Source organism: Danio rerio, chromosome 19 (genome assembly GCF_052040795.2).
Source record: "Danio rerio strain M-AB ecotype USA chromosome 19, GRCz13ab, whole genome shotgun sequence".
Taxonomy (NCBI): domain Eukaryota; kingdom Metazoa; phylum Chordata; class Actinopteri; order Cypriniformes; family Danionidae; genus Danio; species Danio rerio.
The window spans coordinates 34,030,068-34,048,422 of record NC_141039.2 but is presented as its reverse complement, the minus strand read 5'-3'; the positions used below and the strand labels follow the sequence as shown (position 1 = coordinate 34,048,422).

Genomic DNA, 18,355 nt, shown 5'->3' with positions numbered 1-18,355 from the left:
AATATTAATTGTAAATTTGAACTTCAAGGCTACCAATCTAAACTGTACATAGGCACAAATACTGCCAAAAGTAAATATTTATTGGTAGCAGCTAGAATTTCGCTATCAGCACATGACTACAAAGAGTGTAGGCCCTTCTTCCATCGCTCTGTTTGTTTAGGAAGCTTCATATAGCGCCACAAGCTCAAGTAATAATGAGATAATATCAAATCTAATAACATTTTGCTAGTGAATTTTAAATTAGATGTGCTATAACACAACTGAAAAAATGTCCAAAAAAAAAAAAAAAAAAAAGCAGGCTCAAAAATTGCCACATGAATGTAATAGCTAATAAAAATCATAGGAATTTCCTTTGGTGCCACTGGTGAGGCAGAAAAACCCGACATGCTCCTTTTCCCAGTGCAGTTTTCATTTCCCCAGGTTTTAAAATACACACACACATGCAATCGATAACACACTCTGTATAAAGCTTTGTCCTTGAGGAGCTGGAATTACACATTACTCCCAGGCTGGTTGTCTGACGTGGGATGGGTCTGCTTTCTCCAGCAGAGATCAGCCAGAACAGTCAGAAAAACAAAGAATCAGGTTATAACTGGTGTCACAGAGACTCTATTCAGCTGAATTCACATGGGCGTATAAGAGCCAAGCAGTGACAAACACACATGTGCGCTTGTGTATATGTGTGTGAGCGCCAATTATCACCCAAACCACATTCGCTTCACACATCAAGGACGACAGAACCTTGATGTCTCTGAGCAGGTAGGTACCCGGATATTTGTCTTTCACTAAAGTCCTTGTTGGCTTCCATCCAGACCAAATTGCACAATAAAAGCATGCAGATGTTCAAATAGAGACTTGAACGAAATCTGCAACCAGCGACAAAAGGAATTTAATTTACAGTCCTTTGGATCCCAGATTGTTTTCACACAAAACTAACACCATGAATTTTCATCAACACTTCACCATCTTTTGGCAAGTTCAGACAAGTCCCTTTTCATGCACATTAGAAGGGTCTAATCAGTTTTTTTTTTTTTTTTTTTTTTTTAATCAAGGCACAAATTCACTTTCCAAAAACTTACAAATTTTTCAAGAAGTAGCTGAAACAACCATCATAAATTAAAGGGACTGTTCACACAAAAATGAAAATTTGTTTTTTTTATTAACTCTCCTGAAACTGATTCTGGGGCAGCACGGCGGCTCAGTGGCTAGCACTGTCACTGCAAGAAGGTCACTGGTTCGAATCCCAGTAGGTATTTCTGTGTCAAATTGGATGCTCTCCCTGTGTTCGATTTCCAGGTGTTCCAGTTTCCCCCACAGTCCAAACACATGCAATATAGGTGAACTGAATAAGCTTGAATAAGCAATTCAGTATAGGTGAATTGAACAATTAAATTGTCTGCAGTGTATGAGCGTGTGTGTGAATGAGTGTGTATGGACATTCCGCTGTGGTGACCTCTAAAATAATAATATAATAAATAATAGAATATATTAATATATAAATAATATAATAATATATAACATTTTATAAATATGTCAAACTAAATATGGGAAGACTGACTTCAATTTTTTCCTATAGGCAATGACTTTTTTTCATTAAGAAGCTGACATTCCAGATATAAAGGTATTTTGTCTGTATCACGGTGTCCACCGGGTCTTAGGGTGCTTTCACACTTGGTCCTAAAGCCTTGTCCGAACCAAAGTTCGATTGTCCCCCCTCGGCTGGTTTGTGTTCACACATTATTTTTTTCCTTCTGAAACGCGGTACGCTTGCATCATTAAGCTGATGTTTTGTGTATTTACCTTATTCTCCGCTGACGAGCAGGCGCTGCCATTTGAATCTTTTTGTCTCGCGACTTCCGGTCAAATTCATTTCCATTTATTTTTTGACGTTAACAACTGCTTGTTACGCTGCTTGATGTTGCAATTTTATTTTCTTATTATATTATGCTACTTGTTCTGTGTAATCATGCAAACATTTGTTTCTAGAGCAAGTAGTTTGACCATTTCCTACATATCATGGCCATTCTGCTTTAACTGAATCTTTTGGTTTTGTTACCAAAACCAAAATACAGAGTCACTTGCGTCTATCCAACACAATCTCACGGCAATTCGTAACTTTTTCATTTAGTGGCTAATTCGTATGAATTCGTACAATCTAATTTGTACAATTTAGTATGATTTGCTCATCCCCCAATGACGGTTGGGGTTAGGGGTGGGGTTAGGTGCCACGCCTCCTTTTTAAAATCGTACCATTTCGTACGACTGAACTCGTACGAATTCGTACGAATTAGCCACTAAACTTGCAAAACGTAAAATACTTACGTTTTCTCGTGAGATCAGGCTGGTCTATCTGCCACAAAAACATTAAAAATGTTCAGAACATCATGATGTCTCCACCAATAACAACTTCTGCAGACAAGCAGACATTATAACTGGTATAACCAAGATACGTAATACACAGACATACACACATGAAAAAAACTGAAGTTTGTTGTACAGTTGGCAGTGCATCTTCGTTATTTCTTATGATTGCATTCATATAAGAAGTTAACCGTATCAGAGTTTGCATGAACTGTACCCCAGACCACCTCTTTCAGGTGGACTCAGGTATGGTTCATGGGTGCGCACCTGAGTGCTGAGAAGACAGCATTCACACTAGCTAAACGTACCGTACTTTGACGTCAAACGAACCCAGGTGCAGACTAAAAGTGCTAGTGTTAAAGCACCCGTAAAGTCTAAAACTAAATTTTAGGCCTTAAAAAGTCTTAAATTCACTGAAATATTGTCTTGTTGGTCTTAAATCATTTTAAGTGGGTCTTAACTTTCCTTGGTTTATGTAAAGCTACCCAATCAATTCAACACATCCAACAACCAACAATATGCTTCAAATAAACTTTTAGCAAAAAATATTTTTAACTAATATTATAAGTTTGTTGTGCATACGTTAAGTTTATTCAAGTTTTTATTTTTACAGTTTTTAAAATGTTCTGTTTATTCTATATATGATAACTTGAAGCTGAGTAAATTAACAGGAATTTTTCTTTCCCCCCATTTTAACCACCCCAATCCACTTTCTCAAACACGCACACACAGACGTTATTTCTCCATACAATTGTCTCTTGCTTCCCAATCACAGCATCTAATAAACCTAATAATGTATATTACAAGTTGTCTTTGTTTTTCTTTACTTGATAAAGTGCTTTTGTTCCTTTTTTCCTAAGCTATTTTGATAATAAATAGTTTTATGCTGCTCAATGCATAAATGCTAATTGTGTGACACCTAGGATACACGATAAAAAAACGGTGTAAACAAAACAGAAATTCAGTAAAAAAGGAATGCCCGACTTCCTATTTTAGAAAAAGATGAGAAGTATTACATAAAACAGGAAATAAGCAATAATCACGCATTCGTTTGGACTAAAACTGTTTGTTAAACATGCTACCTTCAGCCCAGTAACATCCTCATGACCCCACATGGGGCGCCTGTGATCTTCACAATGCCAATAATAGGACAGACATGTAATCCCATAACCTCATTTTTGACAAGACTGTTGATGGACGTGTGCCTCTTCGACATCAGGAACCCTTGTGAACTTGATTTTGTATGACTCGCATTTAAACTCAAAGAGCTGCAGAACATAAACACCCAAACAAAGAAACAAAGAGGACGTTTGAAGCACCTAATGATCTACAGCGTCCAATCAATTATTGGGTTATTCCAAGCGCATCGAGTCCCGTGATTGGAACAAAATGAGCATCATGGGACATGGGGCGACTCCAGAAGCCTGGACAGGCGTATGTTAGGGGGAATATCTGGCGACCAAACAAAACAGGGTAGAAGAAGAGCACAACTGAATCACTTCAAAGAGAACCAGATTTGACAAAAGCATGACTAATGTGAAAAATCAGGTCAATTTTAACAAAACATGTTACTGACATAGTGTGGGTAGGACCTTATTTTTGGCCAATACTACTGAAATGTACAGTCTTAAAGGCATAGTTCACCCCAAAAATTGTATTTGTTGTAAATTTAATCCAAGTCAACAGTTTGGCACTTTGTGAGTCAAAAATTTAAAACATTAATTAGCAAAATCAAATTATTATTGGCATCTCAGAAAAAAAAAATTCTTTAATGTTCTAACGAAGAAAAAAAGTACACCATACATCAGGGATTCCCTAACTTCCATCCCAGGACCCACAAAATAACAATGCTAGTGACTAGGGATACACTGATATGGATTTTTTGGCCGATATCAATAACCAATAACTCGATTTGGAGGCCGATAACCGATATATTAGCCAGTAAATATTCAAAATGTTATATTTTTATGCAGTGAACAACTGATTTTATTTAAAAAACTTTATAAATGTGTGAAGTGATCTTATGCTGTGTTCACACCAGACGTGCAATGCCGGATAAATCACGCTATTTGCGCGTAAATAGACGTGTGAACATTTGCGTTTACTTGCTTCATTCGTGCGTCAAATCCACTTCATTCGAGCATCAAATTCACATCAGAAAAGAAGCGGATTCGCGGCATGGGCAGGGCTTCGGTCTGCCCGGTGACTAGTTTCATTGCTAAATGGCTAACATGGATTTGATTGAGAAAATAACTGTTTATGTGTTTTATGAAGGCTGAAAAGCAGCGTCGATACGTTTAGAGCAATGTCTGAGTCCACTAGATCTTTTCAGAAGTGCACCCAGCTCTGTGAGCTCATAAACTCCTACAGAAACTTAACCTGGATGATGGAGGCTTTCAGCAGTGCTTCTGACTGAGCTGAGCCCGGTTTGATGAACTGTTGTCGGTGTGTGCAGGAGGATTTTTCCCCAGTACACAAACAACAGGCTCTACGTCATAATCATGCTTCCACAGGAGCAAACTCCTGATTGGTTAACGCGGTGCGAAGGTCTGCAGAAGTTCAGATTTTTGACTTAACATGTTAATCACTCACGCTTGACACTTCTTCAACGTCTGGTGTGAACACAGCATTTGAATAGCCTACTGAAAGCAAAAAAATAAATAATCTAAATTGCAGGGTGATTATACACCCACTGTACATTCACAATTTCACATAAATTAGCATGCCAAAACTTACTTATTTCCTTTTCTTTGCATAGTAAATTAACATGCAACTTGACTGTTGCATAAAAACAATAAGTTAAATACCAATATGTGATTTAAATAAACAAGTAAAATAAATATATTTTAAACAAAATGAAAGAATTGAAAAACTGAAACCAGCTCAAATGTTCTCGAATAAAATGTGGTAAAGCTATGTAGATATTTACAAATATGTAATGTCCGAAAAGGTTGAGACTGGTATTTTGACAAGCAAAAAGCTAAATACAGATAATATGTTTTACTTTAAAAAATGCGGCATAAAGTCATCCCATTGGCCATTTTAGATTCTTTTGAACACATGTAGTTGCTGCTTGTCAATCAATCAACGCTTCTATGTTCTTTCTTGCTATCAATTGTGAGAAAAATGATTAATGAAAGATTTATAATAAACCGCTTTGAGTTTGAAAATTTAATTGCAGGAACTGTGTGATGCCCGTGCATCAGATTTGTCCTAACTGGTCTAACGACCTGTATTCATTTTATTTTATGTGCGTAAATAAAAATGTATTTGAAATTAACAAGATGCCATTAAAAAAATCTGCTGCAACTGATGCTTTAATACAATTTAAATGTCAATAAACTAACCTAATCACAATCTAATTGAAAAAGATTTTTTAAAAATTGCTTAAGACGTTTTTATGTTAATGTCCTTTTTTTTTTTTACTTTAACTACTATTTTTATATTTTGCAAGTTATGGATAACATATGCTAATAATTCAAATAGTTCAATAACTTAATTGATTTTTTGGAAACCACCAAGTAACCTGTGAAATGTGCATTTCTAGATGAACTACCCCTTTTTTATGGTGTGGTCACATGACTGAGATTGCCTCAGTTTGGAGGGTTTGAGGGTCACAAAAAGGCCTTAAGTTTCTCCCCTTAGTGCAATGTTAGCCTACACCTCTACTAGGCAAAAGCTCTCAGTCAGTTCTATGAAAAATACAATAAATTCAACAAATGACAGATTTGAAATGAAGCCAAAACTGTTAACCTATTTTGTGACACAAAAGAAAATAACTAGCTGATTTAATGGTCTAAATGTTTGTTTTGGAAACAGTAAGAGCACGGCTCTATTACTACAATCAAACTGTGAGTGAAAAGCGATCCTAGAGACCTGTGAGATTCACAGAGATGCTTCAGGAAGATCTTGCATAATCACGTAACCATCTGTTGCTGAAATGTGTACTATTGCATTAAAGAACTTCACCAATAGAAAGTTTACAACCACAAGATCACAACTAAAACACAACATTTACAATATATCTAATTAAAATATCATTGGCTTACTGGGGACGAATGCTTAAAGAGTCCGATTCAACTTCCAAGTTCACTTACATATTATTTTCCAAGGATTTATCAATATAATTTAACGAATTACTCGCATAAGTTCAGTTCAATAAAGCCATACAAACACAGAGGGCTCTATTTTGAGGATCCATGCGCAAAGTGCAAAGCGCAAACGCATTCAGGGCATGTCAGAATCCACTTTTGCTAATATAAGGACGGAAAAAATCTGCTTTGCGTCATGGCCTTGGTCTAAAAGGGTTGAGCTTATTTTCTTAATGAGTTATAGGTGTGTTTTGAGAATAAACCAATCAGAGTCTCATCTCCCATTCCCTTTAAGAGCTATAATGCATTTGCTATTTACATGACGACTTCGGAAGTGGAAAAACTTAGCATTTGACTAGAGAAAAAACAGTTAGACAGAGTATCTGCGGAGCGAGAATGAGAGATAAGGCCCCTCGTTATCTACTTTCACTTTCGCTCTCGTGGTTAGGGAAACCTTGCACGCACAGACATCCATCAGCCTATAAATAATTAATTTAGTTTGGTAAGCCCAAAGATTTGTTACAAAACTTTTTCTAAATTTAGTTCTAATTTCCAGCATACGAATAAATGAACAATAATAACAAAGTGTGGTCAAAAACCTGAGTTATATCCAAATACACATGCTGTGGCCCATATGGTCTAAAACCTGACAGGTGGGCAAATCTAAGCTTGTTTTTAATAAAACAAATAATAAAACATCTTCCTGAAATGAAGAAGGCATAGAGGCGGTGGTTGTATGCATGTTTTCTAGAAAATAAAATGTTTTGTAATATTTTAATTCTTTATAGCATTGCTATATCCTTATTATATCCTATATATATGCTTAATATTTTAATTACTTTTCATATGAAAATATATTTGCGTATTGCTCTACATCTTGTGTGCATTAAGCAGTTTTTAAGCGAGGCGCACAACTAACGCGCTCTGCGCTGGACGATAGACCAGCTTTGTTCTGGTCTATTGAAAAATCTACAATAGTTTCTCAAAATAGCAACGCGCTAGCAATGGGCCTCAGAACGCCTTCCTTTTTAGACCAGAACGCCTATGGGCGCACATATGAGCACAAATGCATTTGCTATTTAAACAGCGTGGCGCAAAACGTTAAAACAACTCTTGCACCAACCTCAAACTAGCAAACAACAATTGCGCCTTGCGCCACATTGCGCCGGGTGTATGATAGGGCCCAGAAAGTTCTTGCTGCTTATTCCAATAAAGAGCAAGTAAAATAGCAGACGTCAAGCTCCAAAAAGGCACTATATACACTCACAGGCCACTTTATTAGGTACACCTGTCCAACTGCTCGTTAACGCAAATTTCTAATCAGCCAATCACATGGCAGCAACCCAATGCACTTAGGAAAACAGAGCATCAGAATGGGGAAAAAGGGTGATTTAATTGACTTTGAACATGGCATGATTGTTGGGCTGGTCTGAGTATTTTAGAAACTGCTGATATACTGGGATTTTCATGCACAACCATCTCTAGGGTTTACAGAGAATAGTTGTAAAAAAAAATATCCGCTGAGCGGCAGTTGTGTGGGCACAAATGCCTTGTTGAGGTCGAAGGAGAATGGCCAGACTGGTTTCAGCTGTTAAAAAGCAACAGTAACTCAAATAACCACTCGTTCCAACCGAAGTATGCAGAAGAGCATCTCTGAACACACAACACGTCCAACTAAGAGGCAGATGGGCTACAGCAGCAGTCTGTCAGCTAATAACGTACAGGCTCATTAAAACTGAACAATAGAAGATTGGAAAAACGTTGCCTGGTCTGATGAGTCTCCATTTCTGCTGCAACATTCAGATGGTAGGGTCAGAATTTGGTCTTAATAACATAAAAATATGAATCCATCCTGCTTTATATCAACAATTCAGGCTGGTGGTGGTGGTGTAATGATGTTGGGATTATTTTCTTGGCACACTTTGGGCCTATTAGTACCAACTGACCATCGTGTGAACTCCACAGCCTACCTGAGTATTTTTGCTGACCATGTCCATCCCTTTATGACCACAGTACCCATAATCTGATGGCTACTTCCAGCAGGATAACACACCATGTCATAAAGCGCAAATCAGCTCAGACTGGTTTCTTGAACATGACAATGAGCTCACTGTACTCAAATGGCCTCCACAGTCACCAGACCTCCATCCAATAGAAGACATTTGGGATGTATTGGAACAGGAGATTCACATCATGGATGTCCAGCCGGCAAATCAACAGCGTGATGCTATCATGTGAATATGGACCAAAATCTCTGAAGAATATTTCAAGTTCAATCTCAGTCACAAAAGATTTAGGCAGCTCTGAAGGCAAAAGAGGGTCCAACCTGGTACTAGTAAGGTAAACCTAATAAAATGGCCGGTGAGTGTAGGTCAAGTATCATAAACATTAAAGAAAATTCACAAAAGCTTTTTTTGTGAAAAGAAAAATCCAATGGGAATTTGCATTGTACTTTTGGTTGATACAATAACTTTTTTAAGAAGCCATTAACCAATGTATGGAATAAATACAGTCTAAAATACTGATATTCATTTTTGAAATTGAATTTTGCTGATTTCAAAACCTAAATGTTTTTATTTTAAAACCTTAAGTGCAGAAAATAATCAATTTTAAGAAATATTATGCTCAAGTAACATTACTATCAAAATTTCCGATGTTTAAAAGAGTTGCATGCATGTACACACACTGCCGGCAGAACCAGACAGAGCAAAGAATGACAAACATGCAGCTACAAGCCTTAGAGAAGAATGACAAAAGTGGAGTTATTAGTAATATCTAAAATTCCTGCTTAAAATTAAAGTTGAAAAAATATAGAGATCATCCTGTGCAACTTCACAAGCATACATGAAAACGACCTGAACCATCACAAATTGAACATTCCACTTTAAGCTCTGATGTTTCCTTCCAGCAAACTGGCATCAAAAAGATGGGGAAGTAGCAGCGTAACTGTCAAAACATGCAGGCTGGAGGGAGCACACCAACAAACACCAGCAGTGGAAATTTCCACCATTAAGATCAAAAGAATTGTCTGCTATAGCTTTTGGCAGTCATGCAAACTTTCAACCTTGAGATGCTGAATAGTATACTGCACAGACTCCATCAAAGAGTGCAACAATCACATTTAAATCAAGACCAAACGCAGCAACACCGGGCTTTAGAGGATTTTATTGCGGCTTCCTCATTCCTCCCTGTAGTTCTGTTAGTCTTTCAACTTTTTTATTTTTTTATGCTGCCATGACAGCAAAAGGAGAACAGTGTGCAGATCTACCTGAGTAAACATGAGCAAATGGTGACTGCTGAGCCGAACCAAGAATTAAATGGGCCAGGCTTTACAATAAGATTTAATTTGTTAAGAATGAACTAAGAATGAACAATACCTGTACAGCATTTATTAATCAGAGTTCAACATTTAATACATTAATCAAATTTAAAGTGGTGCTTATTAAATGGGAAACAGAAATTCAATCATTATTTGCTTAACTTTCCCTTGTCCCAAAACAAAATATCTGCTGAACACAAAAGAAGATATTTTGGAAAATGTTTGAAACATGGAACCATTGACTTCCATAGTATTTGTTTTTCCTTCTACTGATGTCAATGATTACAGGCTTCAAACATTTTTCAAAATATCTTCTTTTGTGTACAACAGAAAAAAGAATCTCATAATGAGAACCACTTGAAACAGTGATTCAATTTTCATTTTAAAGTGAACTACCCCTTTTACATTGGTCAATGCAATGATTAACAAGAACTAATATCAAACTTAAAATCAATTAACTATTGCTGACAAAGATCTAGAAATAATAAATATTTATTGCTCATCATTTCTTCATGTTAGAAAAACTAAGTATAAACTTAGCATTATATAATCATTTCAAGAATTCCTTAATAGTCCACATAACACTTTTTTTTTTAAGTACTCAGTCAATAACTCAGGGCTGGCCTTTGTTTTTTTACAATGACAGTGCCAAATCAATTCTTTTAAAACAGTACTGGTGTCTAATACATTCTTGAATCAATACTTTAAAAAAAAAAAAAAAAATGCCATTAAAAAACAAAATAATATCACTCCCAATTCCTGTCATATATTGAAGACTGGTCAGAGCGCATTGGTCCCTTCGGCTTAGTCCCTGATTTATCAGGGGTCACCACAGCACAATGAACCTTCAATTGCTCTAGCATATGTTTTATACAACAAATGCCCTTCCAGCTGCAACCCAGTGCTGGGAAACACCCATACACATCTCATTCACACGCACATTCATTTCTTTGCAAGTATTTATAAAACACAAATCACTTTATAAACATGCATACTTTCTGAAATATTTTGGAGCAGTAGTCCCCAGCCTTTTTATTACTGTGGACCGGTCATCACTTGACAATTTTACAACGGCCCGGGGGGAAGGGGTGTACATACATTGCTAGGCGTTGTCTCCGTTTTCTCAGAGGAAGACAAGCTGACAAAACATTGCTGCAACTCAGATGCAAGTTTTATTTATAGAGAAAATGAAAAATCACTGCAGTGTTTGGGTGTTCTGTGTTTGTCTGAGATATTTAGTTTAACTAAATGTGCAAGATGCAATGTGTTAACAGCCCCTAAGGCCGCTGTCATTTGCGATCTCCAGCAGTTGATCTTTTTCTTGCACAGACATGCTGGATTCATTGATCTGTTGACAAATGGGTTGTGAATCCATTTCTTTGAAACTTTCCAAAGACGTCTGCATCCAACTCATTTTGCTGCTTGTGGGCTAAATATTGCCACTCAAGTGAACAAGATGTAACCAAGAGAATACATTCATTTTTCAAATTAAAAGATCGTTCAGACTCGGATAATAAATAAAACGGAAATATTTAATGATTTCTTGAGCAGCCCGGTAACAGTTTATCGACGGACTGGTACAGAGTGTTGGAGACCAGTTTTGGAGCACCTAACCCCAAACCATACCCTCCTTAAAACATAAATAAGCAGCAAGCAAATAAAAGTGAAGCCACGTGTACTTATTGCTCCCAGCTCCTGAGTGCTGATCCTCTGATTAAAAAGATGCTTCAACACAATGGCGTGATGCGATTGGTCACGAGACACAGATGAAGCCAACAAACTTACAGCATGTTCTGACCATGAGATTGTTTAAAAATCATGAATCGTTTTTAGAAACATTTTTCACATCTATCTTCTAAATCACAGCCAATCATGCGACAACATCATGTATCTGTGTTTATAAGTTATAACTGATAAAAAAAATATTAAAAACAAAAGCAAGTATCCATTATTCTCTTCACATGCACTTGTCAAACACTGTTGTTCTGTCTCTTCATTTGTTTTCCCACTGTGAAGATTCACTGCCAACAGCTTGGGAGACAAACGAGTGTAAAAACGATTCAAAGCTCACATGTGAGCTGCTCATACACACACAATTGTATGCAGAGAGAGAGAGACGGTATACAGAGAGACATGGCCACACAGAAGGAGCAGATGGCGACCCTGCATGAGAGGGATGAGGGGAGGAACACAGAAGATTCAAACAGGAAGGCTCTGGCTCCTGGAGAGGCTACTCATCGTCTCAGTGCAGCCCAGGAGGGATGAGAGAAAACAGGCCGCTCAGATCCAGGGAGCTGGGCGGAGATGAGAGGACCATGCCTTTGTTTATAATAAAAAAAAAAAAGACTGTGCCATATATTTGCCTTGTCATTATTCTGTAGTCAAAACATGAGCAATGCATTAAAGTTGAATGATTATTCTAAATATCAACTATTAAATATTAATATCAAATTAATAGGCAATCAATTATTAATTAACTGTGGTAATCCTCATATCATCTAGATTTGAAATTTGTCAAAAAATCTAAGCATTAAATCAGCGCTGACATTAATAATTTAGCTACTTTCTCTTGATTGAGTGACTTTATTAGGAATGGGTTTGAGTAAAATTTTGTTTGTTTTATTGGTATAAAAACTGCAATACAGGACACATTTTAATTAAAGCCTCATGTATGTACTACTAACATGAAAAATACATGTATTACAGAAGTTTTTTATCTTTGCTAATGTTAGCTAATGAATAAAAAGTTGTTCAATGCTAGTTCATGTTAAGCCACAGTGCATTAACTAATGTTAACAAGCACAGCACTGGATTTTAATCATGTAAATGTTGAACTATGATTAATAAATGCTGTACAGGCATTATTTATGTTAGTGAATACAGTGCTTAGCATAAATTACCCCTCGCAGATTTTTCTTTAAATTAATACTTTCCAAAAGGATGCTCTGCAATAGATTATTTGTGTAAATACATTAGATTAGTCAGTACTGAAGCCAAATTTGGAGCTAATCTAACAAAAACAAATTTGCGATAGCACTCCAAAAATAAGCACATCTAAGTTTATAAAATATTAAATAAAGATTTTAAAAAGAGGTAAGCTCAAGAGAAACAAAAGATATATAAAATTGAGTTGAAATTTTGCTATTTGTAATAATTTGATTGAATTTAAATATATTATCTATTTCTTAAGATGTTTAGTATATTCAGTGAGTAATTTTGAAATGGGGTGTACTCATGTCATTTATGCAGAGCAGTGTACATTAACTTACATTAACTAGGTGTCCTGTTACTCCCGTATTGTAAAGTGCTACCATTTTATCCTTGTATAATGATTGATTAACAGCATTTCTTACATTTAGGAGCAATAAGATATTTTAACTAATTTATTTTTGCAGAAAATGGGCAGAATGGTAAGATTAACAAATACATTTTCATTTAAAAAAATCAGGGTTATAACTTAACTTCCACTATACCGTAACTTCTGAAGTTAATAAATAGATGTTTTGTTGCATAAAACCGAATTGGCCATAAACATGTCTGAAACATGGCACCAATGTGTTACTTTATCTAACACATAATCTAAATGACAACTAATGACTGAAATCTCAGATCCAACAATCCTTAGACCAGTTGAAATTGTCCATAAAATTAATCAAGTAAAATAAATGATGTCTAAATCAATAAATATAGATAGTATCAGAAGATAGAAATATGCATTTGCTTACAGGATTATAACATCCACACCACTCATTTGTACACAACTTAAACGTCAGAAGACGTTGAACTGTGAAATAAACACACAAGGTAGGAAAATGATAGTTTTGGTCAACTTTTACACAGTGACGTAAACTGGCCAGATCATATCAGAAAAAACAGATCACACTGAATCTTACATTATAATCAGAAGATCCAATATTATCCTATGATAATCACACCATAGCCACAACGACAATCACCGTTACTACTGTAACTTAAATCCAGAGTGTACATATCAATGACTCAAACTGAGATGAAACGTTTAGAAAGGTGCAAATAAAGCAAGATGGCACCCTTTATACAGTATATTTTCAATTTCATATTGTGATAACTCGTTGATGGTTTATTTTTAAGACATCCTTATAGAAACATATTAAAAATCAACAATAGTTAACGGAATTGCCTCGATGAAAAGGCAGAACTGAAATAACGGTTAAAGCATGAATCATTAGCATCACATTTACTGCAGGTGTTAAGAGCTAACATATGGTTCAACGATGCTGCAAGTTAAAACCACGAAAATTAAATAGTTTTTTTGTAACAAAAACACCAAAAATATTTAACCAGACTAAATTATTGTGTTGTGGTAACTGTTAATTTCCCTCAGTGTTTATAAACATTATTAATTAGCCCACGACGAACTAATTATAATTGGCAAAACTGCTCAAGCTCGAAAGAAATTCCCGTCAATATTTATTCTGAATGAGTGTCACGTTATCTATATTCATCGGATTAATAAAATTAATCAACCATTATTCTGTCACCAGCTGCTGGCTTTGCTAACCAAACAAGTTAGCTAACTTCTGAAAGTTGAGTTTTGTTGCATTTCTAATCTGTGCCGACATGTCACATCACATTTGCAGAAGAAATCAACTACCTTTATCGTTCTCCTCCATCCTGTCTTTGAGGACTCTTGATGTTGTGAGTTATTCTGATTCTTGCGGTCCCGCGTTCCCACTTCAACCTCTCAAAATTCAGCTCAAAGCTGCCACTGCAACCCTGGGCTGCTGCGCGAGATGGGGTGGGGTCGTCTGTGACGTCAGCACGCACCGTACGTAAATATGTAAACAGAGCGAGAGAAGGGCACGCTGTCCCACCTGACGGGTTTTAAAGCTCAAAAATTACTTTAGAAAAAACGTTAAATAGTAAAACATTGATAAGCTAAGACTCAGACTCAACTTTATTATCCCGTTTAGGGCAACAAAAATTGCAGCAAGGTGCCATTTAACACAGGCTAAGTTCCATGTACACAATAAAAAAATATTACCACAACATACATCATTTATGAGTGCATCTCCCTTACCCCTGCACTCATTTAATGACCTAATGGCCACCATCATAAAATAATTTCTAGTTCTATTTGCCCTGCAAATAGGAACTCTAAAACGATGTCCTGATGGCAACAGCTGCAGAGTACACTGGGTGATTTGGGGTGCATAGGATACCCTGAGCTCTCTTAAAACATATTTATGGTAAATTACCGTTGGACCAGTTTGGTTAAAACCGATGATCTTGCCCGTCACCTTCACCAGGCTACTCAACCAGCTCTTATTTTACACACTCAGATTACCTTACCAAGCTACAATGCAGAAAGATAAAACAGATTTAATAAATTGTTTAAAATACAGTGTCATCATAGAGGAACAAACCTGAAATGATCTAAGCTTCCTCAGAAAAAAAAACTGTCTTTGTTGAACTTTATTAAATGTATGCAAATAATTGTAAAATATTGCGATTTTATATTTCTAAATTATAATATTTATAGATTTTATAATTAAACGATTATGATTATGGCCATTAGCTAATTTAGAAATGGCTTTAAAACAAATACTGTCTTTATGTGCTGCTGATATAAATGCTCAGACAGGATTTATGAATGTTTCAATTGTTCTAAAACATCTAATTAATATATATTTTTAGATACATATTATAATTAATGTGTCAAATCAAGTTAACCCTATTTAAAAATATATTGACAAGCTTTAGAAATTAAAATAAACCAAATGTAGAACAGTCTACCCAGGTCAGTGTTCACACCATATGGGCCTATAGGCTATAAATACATGAAAACATTTAGACAAATGTTATTTTAAGAAAGATAATCTAACCACATTGATAAATCGAGTTATAAATGGAGTTTTGTTAAATGTTTTATTGCGATGTATTTGTTGAGTGTGCACATGATTGGATGGGTGTTGACCCCCCATCCATCTTTACGTGGACATATAACAATTAAGAAATAATTAAAAATTATTTAACACCTGGGCGAGGCAGTGGCGCAGTAGGTAGTGCTGTCGCGTCACAGCAAGAAGGTCGCTGGTTCGAACCTCGGCTCAGTTGGCATTTCTGTGTGGAGTTTGCATGTTCTCCCTACCTACGCGTGGGTTTCCTCCGGGTGCTCCGGTTTCCCCCAGAGTCAAGACAGGTGAATTGGGTAGCCTAAATTGTCCGTAGGGTGTGAATGTGTGTGTGGATGTTTCCCAGAGATTGGTTGCGGCTGCACCCACTGCGTACAAACTTGCTGGATAAATTGGCGGTTCATTCTGCTGTGGCGACCTCTGATTAATAAAGGGACTTAGCCGACAAGAAAGTGAATGAATGAATTTAACACCTTCAAGATATTTCAGTAAGTTTAAGACTTTTTAAGACCCTGCAGACACCCTAAATACAATAAATAGGCTACTCATACATTCTAGAGTTCATCATAAATAATATTAAATAAACAAACAACAAATTACACCGTAAAATGTGACATCTGGAGACATACACTGCAAAAAATGCTTCGTACATTTTACTTTAAAAAAATTGAAGCATCAGCCTTTTGAGTGTTTCAAACTCATTTTATTTTAGTTTGTCCTATTAGACTTTACGTGTTCTCAACTTGCACTTTCAAGTAACAATTTTTAGTTTTGGGTTTCTCAAACCAAAAATGTGCTTATTTTGAGTGCATGTATTTGGACTTGTGGGGGAAACCGAACCACCTGGAGGAAACCTACAAAAACATGGGAAAAACATGCAAACTCCACACAGAAACGCCAACTGATCCAGCCAAGGCTTGAACCAGGGACCTTCTTGCTGTGAGGCAATTGTGCTACCCACTGCGCCACCATTGCTGCTGTATTTTTACCATTATTCAGTAAAAATTGAACAGAGCTTTTAAGTAATGGAAACATAATTTTATTATTTTTCAACCTTTATTAAGTATTGAATCCTTTTTAGTTTTCTACATCAAACAATAAACACAAAAATAGTCAAATGCATTTATTAAGTTGAAAATTCTCTTTTTTTAAGTATTACAGAATTTATACCACAATGTTAAAACATCATTTTAACTTTATTTTTTTTAATACTCTGGCAAAGGCTACAACTTTAACCCCTTTAACAGAAGCTATAAATGACAGAGATAATGATAAAGGGTTACCGGTATTGCTCTTTTTAATGTACACTAAAAATATTTTGTATTCCTTATGAAAAAAAGAAAATTGGACACTCTGGCAATTAGTAATCCAAGCCATTTTTTCCAGATCTTCAGCGAATAACACACAATTACCATCCTAATTTCGACATGATAATGGTAATGATTAGCAGGGCTAACAAAAATGAAGTCCTGCTCCTCCATGAGGGTGAGCTCGGAGTTTTTAATTCACCTACAGTCAAACCGGACACGCCCAGAGGAAGCTGCATGCGCTTATAAATCGTCAATCGTGTTATCATGTTTGTAGTGTAGGAAATGACGCCACCCACTGGGTGACAGGCTTTAATAATCCTACAGAAAGTAGCCTATATTCTAATCTAAACAATCAAGGAAATATTCGTCGTTTTTTTTTTTTTTATCTCAAATGGCCCTTCAAATACACCATATGTGATCTTAAATTTGATGTTGTAAAACTGTAAATAGACATGTCTCAGTTTATTTTTTTAAGTTTTAAAATGAAATATGGCGGTTCGTTCCGCTGTGGCGACCCCTGGTAAATCAGGGATTAAGCCTAAAGATGAGAGTGATTATGGTACGAGTTGGAGATAAAATGAATAGATGAATAAAAAAATCATGACAACAACATAAAACTATTTTGACAGTGACAGTGCCTTTTCTTGCATTTTATATAGCTTCGCTGCGATAATGTATTTTAACTATCTGTATTTGTAATACAATGCAGTATTAAAGTTTCCAGATATTTCAAATTGTGTGATGAAATATGTATTAAAAATCAACCAGTGTCAAAACTTGTATATTTAACCATCCACCTCCATTACCACCTGGAAAATACACCTATGCATGCATTCATCGCGAGAAGCTTTTTACTCCAGCGAGTCAGCAGCGACCCACCTGTCCTGATCATCGGGACTCGCGCGACAAACATGGAGCGCCGGCTGTAATGTCACGCGCCGGGGAGGGCGTGAAAGGGATACAAAGACTTATTGGTTCGAGACGTGTAGCCCTTTAGATGAAAAAGCATGCGGAAAATGGGTGCAGTCATCGACACAAAAGACCCCTGGCTGTTCGGCGTCACCCCCATCTTCCTTTAACACGAGCCCCCCCTCCTCCCTCTGACCGAGATGCATTGTGGGGGAAGTCGTTGCCATTCGACCTCTGCGGGGCCTGCGCGGACGCAGACAGAACCCTGAAATTCATTATGCCTTTAAAACCCCTATTTATTTCCGCATAACCTACATACTCTCACCAGGAGGCCGGAGCGCGGAAAAACGGCTCATTTCATGCGGAATACTTTATTTACGAGAGCCGCGATCGGATTTTTGTTTTGTTGAGGAAGTGAAGATTGTAATTTATTTCTAGAAAAATGTCCGGAGAGCGAAACCGCAGGTCGCT

General features: G+C 36.5%; 1 protein-coding gene across 5 annotated transcripts in view; it reads right to left on the bottom strand.

Moving 5' to 3' along the window:
• The window catches only part of tpd52 (tumor protein D52), a 38,160-nt gene extending 23,610 nt beyond the window's left edge, over positions 1-14,550 (bottom strand). For 4 of the 5 annotated variants that reach the window (XR_015516004.1, XM_087294600.1, XM_087294602.1 and 1 more), the window contains exon 1: positions 14,405-14,520. Coding sequence is in view for 4 of the 5 variants with exons in the window: in XM_087294600.1 (XP_087150726.1) it covers positions 14,405-14,423 (19 nt within the window). In the remaining variant the exon portion in view is untranslated. Of the gene's footprint in view, positions 1-14,404 lie in introns of all 5 variants that reach the window. The other variant, NM_001045021.2, reaches the window with a different exon arrangement.
• Positions 14,551-18,355: the final 3,805 nt, after the last annotated feature.